The 17,284-nt window shown below is 39.8% G+C and overlaps 1 protein-coding gene across 1 annotated transcript; it reads left to right on the top strand.

The window, feature by feature from the left end:
* Nucleotides 1-11,627: 11,627 nt before the first annotated feature.
* On the top strand, nucleotides 11,628-16,399 carry TFPI2 (tissue factor pathway inhibitor 2). The gene is made up of 5 exons (XM_027102472.1): nucleotides 11,628-11,979; nucleotides 12,259-12,441; nucleotides 13,674-13,853; nucleotides 15,050-15,220; nucleotides 15,550-16,399. Exons 1-5 carry the CDS (start codon nucleotides 11,694-11,696, stop codon nucleotides 15,630-15,632), a joined length of 903 nt encoding a protein of 300 aa, XP_026958273.1. The 5' UTR covers nucleotides 11,628-11,693; the 3' UTR covers nucleotides 15,633-16,399.
* Nucleotides 16,400-17,284: the final 885 nt, after the last annotated feature.

Genomic DNA, 17,284 nt, shown 5'->3' with positions numbered 1-17,284 from the left:
ATCATATGATATTTGTCTTTCTGTGTCTAACTTACTTCACTCAGTGTAACAATCTCTAGGTCCATCCATGTTGCTGCAAATGGCATTATTTTGTTATTTCTTAATGGCTGAGTAATATTCCATTGTATATATGTACCACATCTTCCTTATCCATTCCTCTGTTGATGGACATTTAGGTTGCTTCCATGTCCTGGCTATTGTAAATAGTGCTGCAATGAACACTGGGGTGCATGTATCTTTTCAAATTATGGTTTTCTCCAGGTATATGCCCAGGAGTGGGATTGCTGGGTCATATGGTAGTTTTATGTTTAGTATTTTAAGGAACCTCCATACTGTTCTGCATAGTGGCTGTACCAATTTACATTCCCACCATCAGTGTAGGAGGGTTCCCTTTTCTCCACACCCTCTCCAGCATTCATTGTTTGTAGATTTTTTTGATGATGGCTATTCTGACCAGTGTGAGGTGATACCTCATTGTAGTTTTGATTTGCATTTCCCTAATAATTAGTGATGTTGAGCATCTTTTCATGTGTTTTTTTGGCCGTTTTATCATTTAATTTCTCTTTGTCCCATTTTGCAGATGAGGCAAAGGTGATCCAGAGAATTGAAATGCCCCAAATCACACAGTTGGTGACAACAGAGCTGGGGCTATAACACAAGTGTTTGTTTTCTGGTCTAGGATGTTGTCCACTCTAGCACACTTCTCTCAGTTACCCTCTTCAAACTAGTTTAAAAGAGTAGGTTTGCTTTTTTTTTTTTTTTTTTTTTTTAATATATATATACTCCATCACTCCAGAATTACATAGAGAAAGAAAGCACAGAGTTGACAACCAAGGGCACTAACCACCTCCATCCCCCCAGTGCCTCCACTAACTAGGCCACTTATATTCTAAACTTCCAGGTTGGGCCACCCTCCATGGGAAGACCTAAGAGGGGCTAGATCAGATTGCTGGAACTGTTACCAAGTATCCCCATTCCCACTTTCACCAGAATATAACAGGAGGACTGAAGACTCATAGACCAACAAGCTAAGGTAGCAGTTACAGCTAATTCAGGGGAGAAACATACCCTCATTAGGTAGAATATATGTCACCTTTTACTTCTTCCTCCATCCTGCACTACTACTATCAGAGGAGCTAAGGCCCAAAAAACCCAAGAAGAGAAGAGGAGGGCGAGAAAGTATCTCAGAGCTGTACCCCATCCACAGAGCACTGGTTCTCAATGGGAGCAATAGTGCCCCCTAGGGGGCCTTTTGAAACTGTCATGTTGTTTATGGTTTTCACTGGTTTTGTAGGTACCGGTTAGGGATGTTGAGGATAGAACTACGTAGAGTAGCTCAGTGTCTCACTAATGTCTTTCAGAGTTTCCATAGGTTTCTTGATAATTTATTTAGAACTAAAACGGCCTAGTGTAAAGTCAAAAGGCTACTTATTTCCTGTTTGCTTTTACCAATTATAGACTAACGTATTTTGAAGTAAGAAAACTTGACTAGGGCTTCCCTGGTGGTGCAGTGGTTAAGAATTCACCTGCCAATGCAGGGGACATGGGTTCGAGCCCTGGTCCAGGAAGATCCCACATGCCATGGAGCAACTAAGCCCGTGTGCCACAACTACTAAGCCTGTGCTCTAGAGCCCACGTGCCGTAACTACTGAACGTGCGTGCCACAACTACTGAAGCCCACATGCCTAGAGCCCGTGCTCCACAACAAGAGAAGCCACCGCAGTGAGAAGCCCACGCACCACAATGAAGAGTAGTCCCTGCTCGACGTAGCTAAAGAAAGTCCACGCTCAGCAACGAAGACCCAATGCAGCCAAAAATAAATAAATAAATAAATTTATTTTTTAAAAAAAGAAAACTTGACTAATAAAATATTTAACTTATAAGGGCTATATTAGGGGAAATTATTAAAATTAATTTTTAAAAGTCCTTTGTTTTATACAGAGGGTCAATCACAGATTCTTTGAACTAGAAATGTTAGCACTTTAAATATGTTGATTCATAAACATTCAGTTTGACACATTTTTTTCAGAAACAAATCCACTCTGTTATGTACAATAAGCTTGTAATCATATGGGTATAAATTTTGTCTCATACTGTTCTTTTTCATCCTGACATTATACTCGGGACTATTAAAGAATAACAGCTAACATTTTATTCATTCATTCAACAAATATTTACCAAGTGCTATTATGTGCCAGACACTATTCTAGATGCTTGAGGGTAGAGCAGAGAAAAAAAAATCAGAAAACTTTGCCTACAGGGAACTTACAGTCTAATGAAGGAGACAGGCAATGAATAAGGTTAAAAAAAAATTAAATGAGGCAATATAGTGTGATAAGTCCTAAGGAGAAAAATAAAACAGAGAAGGAATAGGGAGTGTCAAGAGAAGTATTTCAATTATTGAGAGAGTGGCCAGGGCAGGCTTCTCTGAGACAATGCTATTTGAATGAAGACCTGAAGGAGTGAGCCATGAATGCTTATTGCTTATTGATTATTACTGATTATAAGAGAAGATTATTCCAGGGAGCAGTGAGCTAGTACGACTGGGAGGAGCCAAGTGAATATGGGGAAGAGTAGTTTATGGTATCAGTGATCACGTGGGTCTTTCAGGCCATTGTAAAGACTCTGGATTCACTCTGAGTGACTTCGGGAACACTGGAGGGTGATACTATCTGTCATATATTCTAGTAGCATTATTCTGGCAGCTATTTTGAGGCTAGACCATAGAGGGCAAGGGTAGAAGCAGAGAAGAGACAATTTCGGTAATTAAGGTGAGACATGATGGTGGCTAAAACCAGGGTAATAGCAGTGGAGGTGGGGACGGGTGGTGAGATTCTAAATATATTTTGAAAGTAGAGATAATAGGATACGCTGAGAGATCAAAAGTCAAGAAAAAGTCAAGATAACATCAATGATTTGGGTCTGAACAAATGAAGAAGGAATGCTGTTTCCTGAGATGAGGAAGACTTGAGAAGGGGAATCCCATGTTTAAGATGCTTGTTACACATTCATTTGAATGGGCAGTCTGGAGTTGAGGGGAAAGGCCAGAGCTTAGGAGAGAGCCATGAGAATGGATGGGAATACCCAGGATGAAGAGGAAAGAGAAGAGAACAAAGGATTAAACACTAACCCTCTAAAGTGAGGGAGATGAGACAAAATTAATAAAGGAAAGTGAGTTTGTTATGATGATTAGTTAATAACTTTTGAGCATTCACCATGTGCCAGACACTGTGCTGAACACACATATGCAGTACCTCTATCGCTTTATATCTGTATGTATCTACTCTTCTTCCTTCTGTCTTTGTACGTGGACCAAAAAAATGATAGCAGCTAACAAGCATTTGTTTATTCAGCAAATATTTATTGAGTAACTACCACAGACCAGGCACTCTTGATTGCTAGGGGTTGAAGCAGCAAACAAAATCAACTTTCTTATCTCTTACTGTGTTTATACTACATCACTCTATAAATCATTCTTTTCAGCTGAGGGTTTTTTTCTTATCACATAAAAGGTAGTTTGTATTTGGGGTTTTTTCTTCCATCTAATCAAGTTGATCACACATTTTATCATATTTCATTTTTCAAAGCCAGTTGCGGGGAGGACGGATACATGTATATGCATGGCTGAGTCCCTTTGCTATACACCTCAAACTATCACAACATTGTTAATCGGCTATACTCCAACATAAAAAAAAAAAGCCAGTTGCTTTTGTATATATTGCTATTTTTGTTACATGAATACCAATCTCTCTCAACCTATAGCCTATACTTAAGACACATGTGACTCATAGACATTCAAATATATTCTATGACAACTCGCTTTCTTCCCCAGGGCAACTCTATTTCTCTGTTTCTACTGAGCCAGATGGGTTTTCAAGACATTTGGAAAGAAGTGTGATTGTGGCAATAATAAGTAATTCGTTTGTTCCACAGACATTTATGAGATCCTACTTTCCAGGTCTTGTTCTTAGCATCGGGATACAATGGTGAGTATGACAGGTAAGTTTCCTATTCTCATAGAACTTATATAATAGTGAGAGGATTAGACAAGTCAAATTAAAATAATAAACATAGTGATTTCAAATGATAAAGCTATAAGGATAGTTTGTGATACCATGAAGTCATAAGGAGTGACTGAGATATTGGGCAACATCATATAGGCTGATTAGAGGTAGTGCCAGTGGGACCAACACCCAAATGCCGAGAAGGAGTCAGTGAAGTAAAGATCAGGAGATGAGCATTTCATGCAGGGATAAGGGCTAAGCAGAGGGAACAGCTCATGCAAAGCACCCGAGGTGGGAACGAACTTGTATGAGGAGAATAAAACACACAGTGTAACTTGAGTCTAGTAAGGTCAAGAAAGAGTGATGGGATGAGGTCAGTAAAGGGAGACAGTGGTCAGATCCCATAGTCACTCAGTTAGTGACTTCCACGGTGAGAAATAAATGAGGAGCTAAATGGGGGGCTTTATTTTTATTTTGAAGGCGTCAGGTGTTGTGACACAGTCTAATGTGTTAAAAATACTCTGCTCTGTGGGGTTTAATGGAGAACAAAAGTGGAAACTGGGAGTTTCCACTAACCTAACATAATGGTCCCATAAGAACAGATAGATTTGAACTAAACTGGTGACTGTAGATATAAAGAGATACGGGCAAATTAAAAACGTGATTTGGAGGTAGAATTGACAGGACTATTGATAGACTGGGCAATGAATGGATGGGAGGTGTTAAGAATGATTCCAGAGTTTTTAGCTTGAGAATCCAAGTGTGTCATTTACAGAAATGAGGAAGATTGGGGGTTATCACCAAAACTCCAGTTTAGGACATATAGCGTTTGAGATGCCTGTTAGACATCCAAGTGGATATGTTAAGTAGATAAAAGTGTTTGGAATCCAGCGGTGAGATCGAGACTATCCATAAATATATGTATATGTACGTGTATGTAAAGTTTATGTGTATATGTACTTGAAATCACATAAGGAGAGAGTAGAGTTAGAGCCTTGAGTCAGCCCAACCTTTAATTGGCAGGCAGAGGAGAAGGATAAATTGATTGAAAAGCAGTCAACTACGTAGGAAAAAGCCAAAAGAATGTGGTATGGTAAAGACTAAGAAAAAGGCATTTCAAGAATGACGAAGGATTTGAAATTGTTAAATACTGCTGAGAGGTTAAACACAATGCAGATGGAAAAATGTGGTCTTTGGTGACCTTAGGGCCAGCTGCTTTGTCATATGTATTGAGAGGTCCAGTAAGATGTGGCAACATGATGAGTTGCTCTTGACAAGAGCACTTCCTGTTCTTCCTCTTCCCAGTATGAAAGTTTACTGAGTGGAATGTGGGAAAAAAGGGAGAGGAAGTGGAGGCAGAGAGCGAAGATAACATTTTTGATAAGTTTTGCTGGGAGAGGGAGCAGTGAAGTGGGGTCCTTACAGGAAAGGGATGTAGAATCAAATAAGAATTTTAAGTTTGGGATGAAAAAGAATCAGAGATAGAGCACTCCAAATGGAAACGTAAAACCTGGGTGTATGTGCTGAATGTCGCAGAGGAGTGAGTGAAGTCCTTGAGAAGGCAAGGGAGGAAAGGAGCCAGAGCAGTAGCCAAGGGGTTGGTCTCTGACCAGACCAGTGCATGCCCTCCACTGTAAGAAAAAGCAAGACAGAGAATACAGGACATTCAGTTGCCCAGTAGGAACAACTGACCCTTCTCTGGCTGGTTCAGTATATCTAGTCCAGACTAGTGTACTCAATTCTCTTCTAATACAGACATTTCAGTTCAATTCAGTTTTTCCCTCAGCTAATAGATAGTCAATAAGAGGAAAAAAATAGTGGTAGTGCTAGGAGATGTATGCCCATTTCAAACTGCAACTAATGTTTTCTCCTGCCCTCAAATGGCAGGTTGTCCCTCCTGTGTGATTTAATATACAAAGTTTTTCTACCTAAAGCTAGAACAAATGAACATTTGGAGGGCTTATGACACTTTAGTAAGTAATGTATAAGCAACATGAAATTTGGGTTAGATTATAAAAATAACAAGGCATTTTCATGAAAGGGTATCTTTATACTTGAAAGGTCAAGATCCATTACTTACTGCTAAATATAACCCTGATAATAAGGTCTTTAGGGATTAACTCTCTCAATCCTCTAATCTGATTACCAACTTTGGCAGATGTTTCTCTTAGAGCATTAGAGCAATGTATTAAATTGTAGCTATCTGTTAGTTCTCAATGATAAACTTCATGTTTGAAGTAAAAGGAAATCTGAGATAGAGCTGTCCACGTACTGAACGAGGGTCATGAGCACATGCTCTATATAATGAGCCTGGCTTTGGTCCCCACTAATGTGGAAGAAAAGGATGTGTGCACAGAGACCAGGGGACCAGAATTCAGACTGCTAGTTGTATAGTTTTGACCAAGTCATGTATCTACCTAAAGCTTCAGCTTCTTCATTTGCAGAGTGGGGAGAATAAAGTACCTGTCTCAAGTAGTTATCGTGGGGGGTTTAATGAGCTAATGAATGCAAGGTACAATGCAAACTCTCAATAATAAACATTTTATCCAGTATTGTAGTTATTGCTATTGAGGTTTCCACATGGTATACAAGAGTTAGGGGAAATTTTCCCCTTCTTCCCCCATTCTTAATGTGTCACTCTCTAGTGGACTGGTAACCCCAGCTAGAATTCTGGGTAGGTGGTGAAGCTGCATTATGCCAGAAAAGTCTTGGATAAAATAGTCCAAAATCTGTTCCAACCTTCTGTGTGCCCTACATAGTTAAATGTGCAGCACCTGAGTGAGAAAAAAGATGGTCCGCATCCTACGTAGGCACGACCTTTGAGGGAACATACATCTAGGAAGAAGAGAAAGGGGGTTTCTGAGATCCTGCCCTTCTGCAGAAGGCAATGCTTTGTCATAACCACAGCTGCTAAAAGAACCAACCAAAGCAACTAGCTGATGAAGAAAAGTGTCTGTGTCCCACAGGCACTGAAGATGTAATGTGAGATATGTTTGTGTGGATTGGTTTTTATTTCTAATTGAACTCTTGCTTAAGTTTTATTTATTTCATCCTCCATAGTCCCATAGAACCTGGTACATATTTTTAATATTATAATAAGAACACTATGTTGTGACTGGGTCATAGAGTGTTCATCTGTCTACCCTGTTTTGCCGTGAGATCCCTAATGTGTTTATTCATCTTTGTATCCCAAATGTGCACAAAGGCACAAAGTTGGGCACATTTTAAATGTTTAATCTGCTTATTTTTAAAATAGGTGAATGAAAGAATGGCCATGGTAAGAGACACATTATACACTCCATTATCTTGTTCTGCCTAGGGAGAAGGAGAATAATAAAATTAGGCATGGGGAATGTCTCATCTTCTAAGTGACTCCACTTTATTACAACACTGACAAATGCACTCTGTGTCCGACAGAGGGTGCATTAGAGCAAACATTTCCTACAAGGCCCAACCCGCTGGAAAAATGTCTAGTTGGTGAAGGAGCTGTCTAAACTTTAACAGAACTCTCATGACCCCTAATCTCTCAGAAGAGATTAACTGCCTTTCTTAGCAGATGTGCAAACTCCTTGTTAGTGCCAGCTGGACTCATTTCAGATTTTATTTTGACAGGGCTAAACTAACGGGCAGCAAGAACTTTGTTTATTCAGAAGTTATCAGTGGGCTTCCCTGGTGGTGCAGTGGTTGAGAGTCCGCCTGCCGATGCAGGGGACACGGGTTCGTGCCCCGGTCCGGGAAGATCCCACATGCCGCGGAGCGGCTAGGCCCATGAGCCATGGCTGCTGAGCCTGCGCGTCCGGAGCCTGTGCTCCGCAACGGGAGAGACCACAACAGTAAGAGGCCCGCATACCACAAAAAAAAAAAAGAAGTTATCAGTGTAACTCCTTAAGTGACTATGTTATGTTATACACAACCCCAAATCACTGGGCTAAATTAATTCTCCTCATTCACTCGTAAGTTAGACATGCCACCTCTCCCTAAGGTATCTGACAGAGAGGAAGACCATCTATCTCAATCTTTTCTTTAAATTCACGGTCACCTTTCAAGACTGTGGAGCTCTCAGAGGGTAGAACAGCATGCTCAAGGCTTGGGAATTCTAGGAGCTACTGTGTTCCAAGTCACCTTCACATCCACTTGTTATGGGTCCAATGCGGGGGAGGGTGTGGAGAAGAACAGAGGCAAGGATCTGACACCTCAAAGCTGCTCCTGAACTCATGGGAGCCTTTGTGTGTTTCAATTCTGGAGTTTAGTGTTCTGCTCTACGGTCTTGATACAGTAGAAAGAGCTTAGGTCTGGGTATGTCAGAAAGAATACAAGACTGAGTGAGTATCAGGAATGTGGGTTCTAGTCTCAGCTCTGCCAACAAACTAAGGTAATTAAACATGACCAGCCATTTTATCTTTCTAGGTCTCAATTTGTAAATGTAAAATAAAAATACTGGAACAGATGGTATTGATAGTTCTCTTCAGCATTCAAATTATAAGAATTCCATGCCTTATTTTACAGAGATCTAAACTATTTTGAGCCTCTGTCTTTAGCTGCAGCCACTAGAGCTGTCACTTGGTCTGGCAATGACAAATCAATCTGGGTGACGGTTCTTCCCTGATCCCTCCAGCCTTGTACTTCCTGTTGACTTTGGATTAAGGAATTCTTTTCCTCAGCTGTGGTAACCTTTTGGCCTAGACACTGGTTTAAGGAAATAGAAGTACTATGACATCCCTATGGGGAGGCTGATCGTGGTGGTCACATGGCTACTTCCACATAATCCTAAGGATAAATCCAGTAATTTAAAGTAGTCCCAGGAATTTTAGATTCCTCTTATATAGGAAAATATCTTTTTCATGGATATAAAAATACTCAAGTGTTTTGCAATTGAGGAGTAATTTCCTTCCTGATCATCTGGCTTGACAATCTCAAAATTCTGACTCCCCCCACTTGTTCACTTCTCCTTCCCTGTCCCTACTCAGCGGTCACAGAGGTGTTAGAGACGCACCCTATTTGACATAGAACAAGGGAGGAAACTAACATTTCTAGAGAACCTCTGAATACAGATTTCAACCTGTGTCTATAGACTCCATACCACGGAGGGGTGAAAAGCCTGGTTTTGAACCCCTCCGCCTCCATCTGTTACACAGCAGGCCTGAGTGGACTGAGTATCTGCTGGGGCTGAGAGAACCCTGAAGCTCATTTCCCCAGAAGAGACTATCACAAAGTGGTATCTGATTGTGTGACACCTTCCTACGTGGAGAGGTGACCTCTGAGCACAGCCAAAGAGGAGAGCTGATGGGAGCAAGGCCAGTTCATGCTGCTGTGTTTCTTGATTGTGGCTAATGCTCCATCTTAAAATGCTCTGCCGAGGCTTTCAGTGGTAACTGCGACATGGGACAATTCCGATGGATTCTGTGCCTGTATGTGAGGAGCACATCTCTCAGAGTTCCTAGGCGCTTTCCCGTTAATCCTTATAGCACACTTGTACGGGACAGTGATTATATCCATTTCACAGATAAGAAAACTGAGGCTCTGAGATTTTATGTAACTTGTCCAAAGGAACAAGGAATAAAATCCAGGTTTCCTCAGACTCCCAAGTCTGCTTTCCCATTGCACTATGCAATTTCCCAAAATAAACTGCCCTAATTCCAAAGATTTCTCTTTCTACATGAAGCAAAAGATGATTAAAAACTGCCAGCAGCTGAGAACAAAGAACAGAAGTGACAATAGTTAATGCTAAATGATAAGTCTGACTGAGTCTCTGTCCTTGAATTTGTTTTAGTCCGTTTCGGAGATATATTTAATCATATTCAGAAGAATGGAAATAGGTTAAGTTTGACGTTGAATTAGCTTTTCTTCCAAACATGATCCTGTATAAACGTGTGGTAAAATTTTCCTCCCCTAATAATATTTGGGAGGTATTGGGAAGGTCTTATCTGATTCTCATATGAGTGTGTTTTTCCAAAACCAGCTGGCTGCCGCAGGACTTGGCGTGCGGGAGTCAGCTCACACTGGCTCTGGTGAACTGATTGTACCCATCTATTTCCAACTCTGGCAGCTTGAAATCAAGCCAAAGTGAGAGCATTTACTCCATGGAAATCAGTAAAATATACAAACCACCAATCGCCCCCCCCCGCCGCCCCACCGCCCTTTTTTTTCTCCTGGTGAGCTTGTTGTTAAACATGTATCCTTACATCTCTGTCATTCTTAATCATAGATATCTAGTAATCTGACAGCATAAATGACACAGCATTTCCAGACCAGGTTAGTTTTCCTAGGAATATGGTTCTCTGTCATGACATCAAGATAACTGAAAACTGGCCCAAGGGGTTATAGTGTGAAAACATCCCAGACGATTAACTCGCTGTAAGCACAGAGATTCTCAGAAACTTGAAAGAGAATTCCTGTAAACTCCCTCCAGTATCTTTAGGAGAAGCCAAGGATAATTATTCCCTTAAGAATATTAAATAGAGCAAGAGGAAAAGGGGGAGGAAGGGAAGACACATTCATCAAGAGAACCCATTAAAATGTTCTCCAAAAATATCCTTGATATTTCATGTAAAATCCCAGTGTAGATAATTTGTTTTGTATAGATAAAAAGTTAGGCTCAGGCTAATATATCAAAGGAACAATTAACTATAATAGATGCACTGACACTAAGAAATGTATGGGAAGGGGCTGATCTGGCCAAAGCTTCAGGATCCCCCCTAAGGCCACCTCTCTTTGGACTTTCATGTTCCAGCTCCAAAAACATAGTTAAAACACTAACACATAGCTGATGGCGGTGTAAAATGGTATAATCATTCTGGAAAACTGTCTGGCAGTTTCTAATATTTTAAAATATTTTACTTGAGAGTAATAAAATTTGTTTGCACACACAAAGCAGCTTTATTCATAGTTGCCCCAAATAGAAATAACACAAATGTCCAATAATAGGACCTTTGTTGTATACTCATACATTGGAAGACTGCTCAACACTTACAAGGAACAAACTCTACAATAGCATGTGTGTCTTAAAAACGGTAGTGGAGTAAAAGAAGTACAAAACAGTAAATATCTTATGATTCCATTTGCATGAGATTTACAACAGGTGAAACCAATCTGTGGTGCTCAGAATGGTTGCCCCTGGCCTGGGGTTGGAAGGATTGACTGGGAAAGGGTTTGAGAGAATGTTCTGGGGTGATGGAAATGTTTAATTCTTGATTGGAGTGGTGATTACAAGGGTATATATAGTTGTCAAAACTGATCCAACTGTAATATTATGAACCTTTTATGAAATGTAAATCAGAGCTCGATTGAAATATGAATGTGTATATCTATGTATAAATGTAAAGAAATACATATACTTACATTTCTATTAAAGGGTCTAATGCAATGAGCCCAGCTCCCCTTGGCCCTGTGAATTTCACACTTTCTGCCCTTCAAAGACCTGGACTTTGTGCTTTCAAAGTGTGGATTCAAGCTTCAGCGTGATGCTGCAAGTCGGAACCTTGTGCAATCACACCCAGGTCATTTCCCTCTAGCCTGTGGACTTCCCATCTCTGACACAATGCCCCATCTGGTCATCCCCGCTCGGCCACTGGAGAAAGTTTGGGAGGCAGGTTCAACTTGGTGGGGAATTCCTCTCCCCGCCCAACCCCCACCCACCGCCGCACACACTCTCCAGCGTCCAGGGGGCGGCAGGGTCAGCGCTCTCAGGGCATGAATCAGTCTCCCCTCCAGGCTCCGCAAAGGCACGCTCCGCCCTGTCCCAGGTCAGAAGGACGCTCACCCTACATAAAGCAGCGGCACCCACCACGCTGGAACTCAGACTGCCTCGAGGTTGGACGCTGTGCACCTTCCTCCCGCTGGCACATTCTGGGGACGCCTCACCCCACGGGCGGCTTGAATCCAGACACCATGTACTCTGTTCGCCCCCTCCAGCTGGTGGTTCTGCCGCTGCTCCTGGTGGGAACTGCGCTGGGAGATGCTCCTCAAGCGCCGCCAGGTATCTCCCTGCCCAGGGGACCCCCTTATCGCCCCGGCCAGGCGGCGAGGGCTCCGCGGACCCCTGCACTCGCTCTCTGTGCCCCGCTTTCCCCGATCCCTGCCGTGCACCACGCAACGGGGCACTTGCACCCAAGTTTGCACTTTCTTTCTCTGCAGATGCCCTTCTGCTGTGCTGGGAAGCTGCCGGGACAGAACTCCCCGGGAAGCTTCTCCCTCCGCGGAGATGTGGCTGACCTCCTTCTCTCACTCTCTGGCTCTCCTTCTGCCCCTCCTGTAGGAAATAACGCGGAGATCTGCCTCCTACCCCCGGACGAAGGGCCCTGCCGGGCCCGGATCCCCAGTTACTACTATGACAGGTATACGCAGAGCTGCCGCGAGTTCATGTATGGGGGCTGCGAGGGCAATGCCAACAATTTCGAAACTTGGGAGGCCTGCGATGAAGCTTGCTGGAGGATACAGAGTAAGTGCTCGCACGCACACTCAGGACTCTTGTGCTGCTCCTTGCACTGAAGGGCTAGTAGTAACTTAGCTTATTTTCCAGATCCCATCTTCTACAGTAAGTTTTAGCCTGAATTTTCTCAAATATTAAGGCTTTTAATGCTTTTCAGTTTACCACAAGTGATCACAAAGTTTACAACGCCTAAGACATCTCCTCTCTCCTAACTGGCATTTATCATAATTCACTGCGTGTGCAGACTCAGGAAAAGATTTCACCAGTAAGACGTAACACTGCAAGAGTATAATGTATTAGGTGCAACATAAGGGCTTTTCTGTATTTATTATAGTTCTAAACCTATGGTTTTTATGCCTCCTTGAGAATAGCATTTTCTCGTGTCCACTATCTATCAATCTGAAATACTTTTAGTGGATTTTGTTATTAAAGTGTGATTTAGCTAATTATAACCTTATTTTTGTCCCCGATACCCCATCAGGTCTTAGATTAGTATAGAGATATAGTGGAGATTCATGATGCTGTTTTCGATTTTATTTTAATTATGTTTATTATCTCTGTTAAGGCCTGTAACAGAACCTGGGGCTCTGCTATTCAAGGAATTGAGCCAGGGAAAAATGTGTATTCCTACGAATAAGTTTGATTAACTTTGTATGTAGAAACAATCAGAATACTCTGAGAGAACAGTCTTTCCACTGAAGTTGAAAATTTATCATAGCCGAGCCAAGTCTGGAGACACTGTTAAAAAAAAAAAAAAAAAAAGCCGAATCCAGTTGCCTCTCAGTGTCTGTGGGGATTGGTTCCAGGACCCCACCCCACCCATACCAAAATCCACAGCGTTTGTCTATAACATATGCACATCCTCCCTTATACTTTAAATCATCTCTAGATTACTTATAATGCCTAATACAACATAAATGCTAGGCATATAGTTGCCACCATAGGACAAATTTAAGTTTCGCTTTTTTTTTTTTTGAACTTTCTGGAATTTTTTTTCCTGAATATTTTCTGTCTGGGGTTGGTTGAATCTGTGGATTCTGGACCCAGGGATACAAGGTCTCACTGTAACTGGACTAGTGGGCAGTCTTTTGGGGGTTTACTAGCCCAGCACTAAATATGATGCCTTCCCCCACTCCACCCTGGCCACCACCAGTTGTTTCTGAAAATACAGTCAAGTTTTGAAAGTAATACCAAGAAGGTTAAATTTTTACTAACATTGTTTTATGCTCTTCTTGTCCTAGAAGTTCCCAAGATTTGCCGGTTGGAAGTCAGTAAGAGGCAGTGTGGGGAGCTCAGAGAAGTGTATTTCTTCAATCTAAGTTCCATGGCATGTGAAAAATTCATATCTGGTGGGTGTCACAGCAGTGAGAACCGGTTCCCGGATGAAGCTACTTGTATGGGCTTCTGTGCACCAAAGAAAGGTAAATATTCTTTTTACAGTGTTTCTATTTCATTTCTTTATTAAGGCTTTAGGGTGAAAAAGTTAACAATTTGATGTGGAATGAACATGGTTTGCGTTCTGGTGATTTCACATATAATATGATATCAATCTTCACACTATTGCCCTGTGAGGGAGTATTATTATCCCCTGTTCTACATATTAGAGTGCAAGCTAGAAGTTAACAACTTGCCAAGTTCTCAGGGCTGGAAAGTGACAAAGCTATGATTCAAGTTTTGCTTCCTCTTCTGCATTGTTTCTTTAGAACTATTTCTCATCTACGTAATTTACACGTAAAAAATTACAATCTTCATTAATGACATGACCTCAGGTTTGTATGAAATCAGTTGTATATATGAGATAGTGTGATAGAAAGACTTCATGGTGAAACCTGAAAATTTCTAAAGTTTTTGGTTAGATTTCTGTGTTCTTTAGTAGTTACAAATTGTAGCACAAATTGATCTCTATCCCTCTTTTCTCTCTTCCCCATTGCTTACCTACATTCCCCCCACACAATCCCTAAAACCATGGGTTACTTGGGTAGTATGTAATGTTTGTACAGGCATTTTCCGTAGGCATAGCAGAGACACGTACACAGAGACAAATAAGTTCAACAAACAAGGAAAACTTGCTTTGGCAGAGACTTTGATAAAGCTCTGTAGCTATACGGTGTTGAATATGCAAAATCTTGAATTAATGAGGAGATGGTTCTTGCTGGCGTTCTTTTAAATTGTTTATGTAAATGTAAGTGTTCCAGTGGCTACCTGGGAATTAGATACATGTATTCTTGATTAATAATGGAAGGAGAGCTGATAAAAACATTTAAAATAAAACTACCAACACAAGAGAGTTTACCAAAGCATGTCACATATTTTCCCATGAAATGTAGCCCATTTTTACCTGTCCATATCTGTTTTTCGGGTTTAATTTCTTTACACATTCAAACGATACAAGGATATAGCTTGATATTCTGTCCACTTTATAAAAATTTAGAGTTAACAAAATATGGCATGTCAGCTGTTTTGAAATTCAAGGCACACTTTTTAAATGGCGTAGTATATTTTGGATTCAGAACGAAGCTTCTGTGGGATTAGATTTTCTTCAGTTACTTCAGTAATCAGCACAGTTTAGTAAATCTGCTATTACTGCATTTTTAATTTTATTTTCTTTTTCATTAAGGTCCATCATTTTGCTATAGTCCAAAAGATGAGGGACTATGCTCTGCTAATGCAACTCGCTATTATTTTAATCCAAGACACAAAGCCTGTGAGGCCTTCACCTATACTGGCTGTGGAGGGAATAACAATAACTTTGTTAACGTGAAGGACTGCAAACGCATTTGTGTAAAAGGTAGTGGATTTTTTTCTTATTCAATTTTTAAACTAACTTTATAAATAACTCATAAGCAAAATTATATTTTGATGTATCCATTTTACTAATAACATATTGCCATTTCTAGACTACTTCTACATAGATAGCGCTTTAGTACTGGTCAGTTTTGTCAAAATGCTTATACTGGCTAGGTAGAGTGTTATTGACTAAGTGGATAGTGAGTAAAACTGACTTTATAATCATTAAAATTAAGATGAGGTGAGTTTGTAAGCATGTCGTAAGTGGTGATTTATAGCGAGCCTACAGACTGGGTAATATGATGTTTATTTTTATTTTGTTGACCTTAGCCTTGAAAAAGGGAAAGAACAAGAAGATGCCAAAGCTTCTCTTTGCAAGTAGAAGACTGAAAATTAAGAAGAAGCGATTTTAACCCTTTTTTTTTTTCCGTATGTCATCTTGTGAATGCCTTTATGGTTATATCTGAAGGATAATATGGTAACACAAGTAAGCGAGTCATTAGTGATTTATTCACCAGTTCTTATGTTATATTTTTAAATTTGTGTATTTTTTATACATAACTAGCTGCTATTCAAATGCGAATCTATTATTTTAAATTTAATGTTCAACTATTTTTTTATGAGGTTAAATTCTTGCTGTGCATAAGATATAAAAGCAAATATGACTCACCCAGTTCTTGGGGTTGCTCTCCCTGATTTCAGAAGATGATAGTAACTGAAAAATATAAGACAATATAATCATATTCTTTTAACACATAGGATTATAAAAAGGACCAGCAAATATATTTAATTTTGCATTTAAAAGTTAGATTATATTTTGGGGCCAAGGAGACAAACTTGCAGACTTACCAACACTTCAAAAAATGTTACAAATGCTACTATGTAGACACTGCTAACTTATTTCTATTTCTACAGTGTCATTTAAAAGATAATAAAATAAAGTAACTTTTTTGACTGAATTAAAAAGCTAGTAAAGTAATTACAACCAGAAATGCACTCCTCGGGTAGGGGTGGGGGGATTCTCTGTCTCTCTCTCTCTTCAGCTATCCATCCATCCCCACTCAGCGTTAAGTTGTTAAAATTTTTGTACTGTTCAAGGTGCTTATTTATACTATACCAGAGACAATGCATAAATGTAATAATTTAAATTCCACTAATAAAATATTCCTGATAAATATGATCATCCCATTTTAAACAGTTTTTTTCTTTCTCTGTAACAACAAGATTTTTTAAAATTCCTACATTTTCTTGGCAAGATTAATGTTTAAAAGTATGCCCCTGATATGGCCAAATTATAAGTACATTTGCCCTTTTCTTGAGCAATGCCTCCTTTAAAAATCTATCCCAAAGGTATTGTGACAAAAAAACCCCCCAAAATGCTAATATGCTGTAGTTGATATATTATTTGGAATAACTGAAAACTGGAAACAAACCAGATACTCATCAATAGGGGGTTGGTTGAAGAAATTATGGATGAAAAATCAGCAAATTATCTATATGTGGATATCATCTGATCCTCAGGATACATTAAAGAAAAACAGGGTCTAGAACAATATGAATAAATACACACACACACACAAATCACAGAAGATACAAAGATATTAAAAATGTTTACCTATAAGATGAGGTAGGAGACAAAGGATTGGACAGGTATGGAAGTGAAATTTATGTGAATGTACCTTACTATAATTTTGATCCTGGATCATGTAAATATTTTGTGTAATTAAAAAACAAAATTAAATCAAAAAGAATAAAAAGCATTCCTTCTAAAACTGGAAACAAGACAAAACAATTGAACCTAAATGAATATCAAATAGTGGCATAACTACAAAAAGGGTATATAATTATTTTCAGTGACTTTCAAAACTAGTATTTTGACTCTGTATCTTTTGGAGGATATAATCTAAGAGTCAAATAAATTCTGAAGCTATCTAAAAATACATTTTTTAGTCTGATTAGTAATATTGTTATTTTGAACCTATCATACATAGAATACTATATTATATATTCTATAAAAATGTATTTGCCACCCTTTCATTGAAAATTCTTTTGACAATCCAGTAGG

The sequence above is a fragment of the Aethalodelphis obliquidens genome, unplaced genomic scaffold, assembly GCF_003676395.1.
Source record: "Aethalodelphis obliquidens isolate GAN/ISIS:26980383/991018 unplaced genomic scaffold, ASM367639v1 scaffold5, whole genome shotgun sequence".
Taxonomy (NCBI): Eukaryota; Metazoa; Chordata; class Mammalia; order Artiodactyla; family Delphinidae; genus Aethalodelphis; species Aethalodelphis obliquidens.
The sequence above is the reverse complement of the archived record's forward strand: the minus strand, read 5'-3'. Positions and strand labels throughout refer to the sequence as shown.

Coding starts and splice junctions, on each gene's coding strand:
- TFPI2 (XM_027102472.1), top strand. CDS start 11,694: ATGAATCAGTCTCCCCTCCAGGCTCCGCAAAGGCACGCTCCGCCCTGT. Junction 12,442..13,673: donor AGCTTGCTGGAGGATACAGA/GTAAGTGCTCGC, acceptor TTCTTGTCCTAG/AAGTTCCCAAGATTTGCCGG. Junction 15,221..15,549: donor CAAACGCATTTGTGTAAAAG/GTAGTGGATTTT, acceptor TGTTGACCTTAG/CCTTGAAAAAGGGAAAGAAC.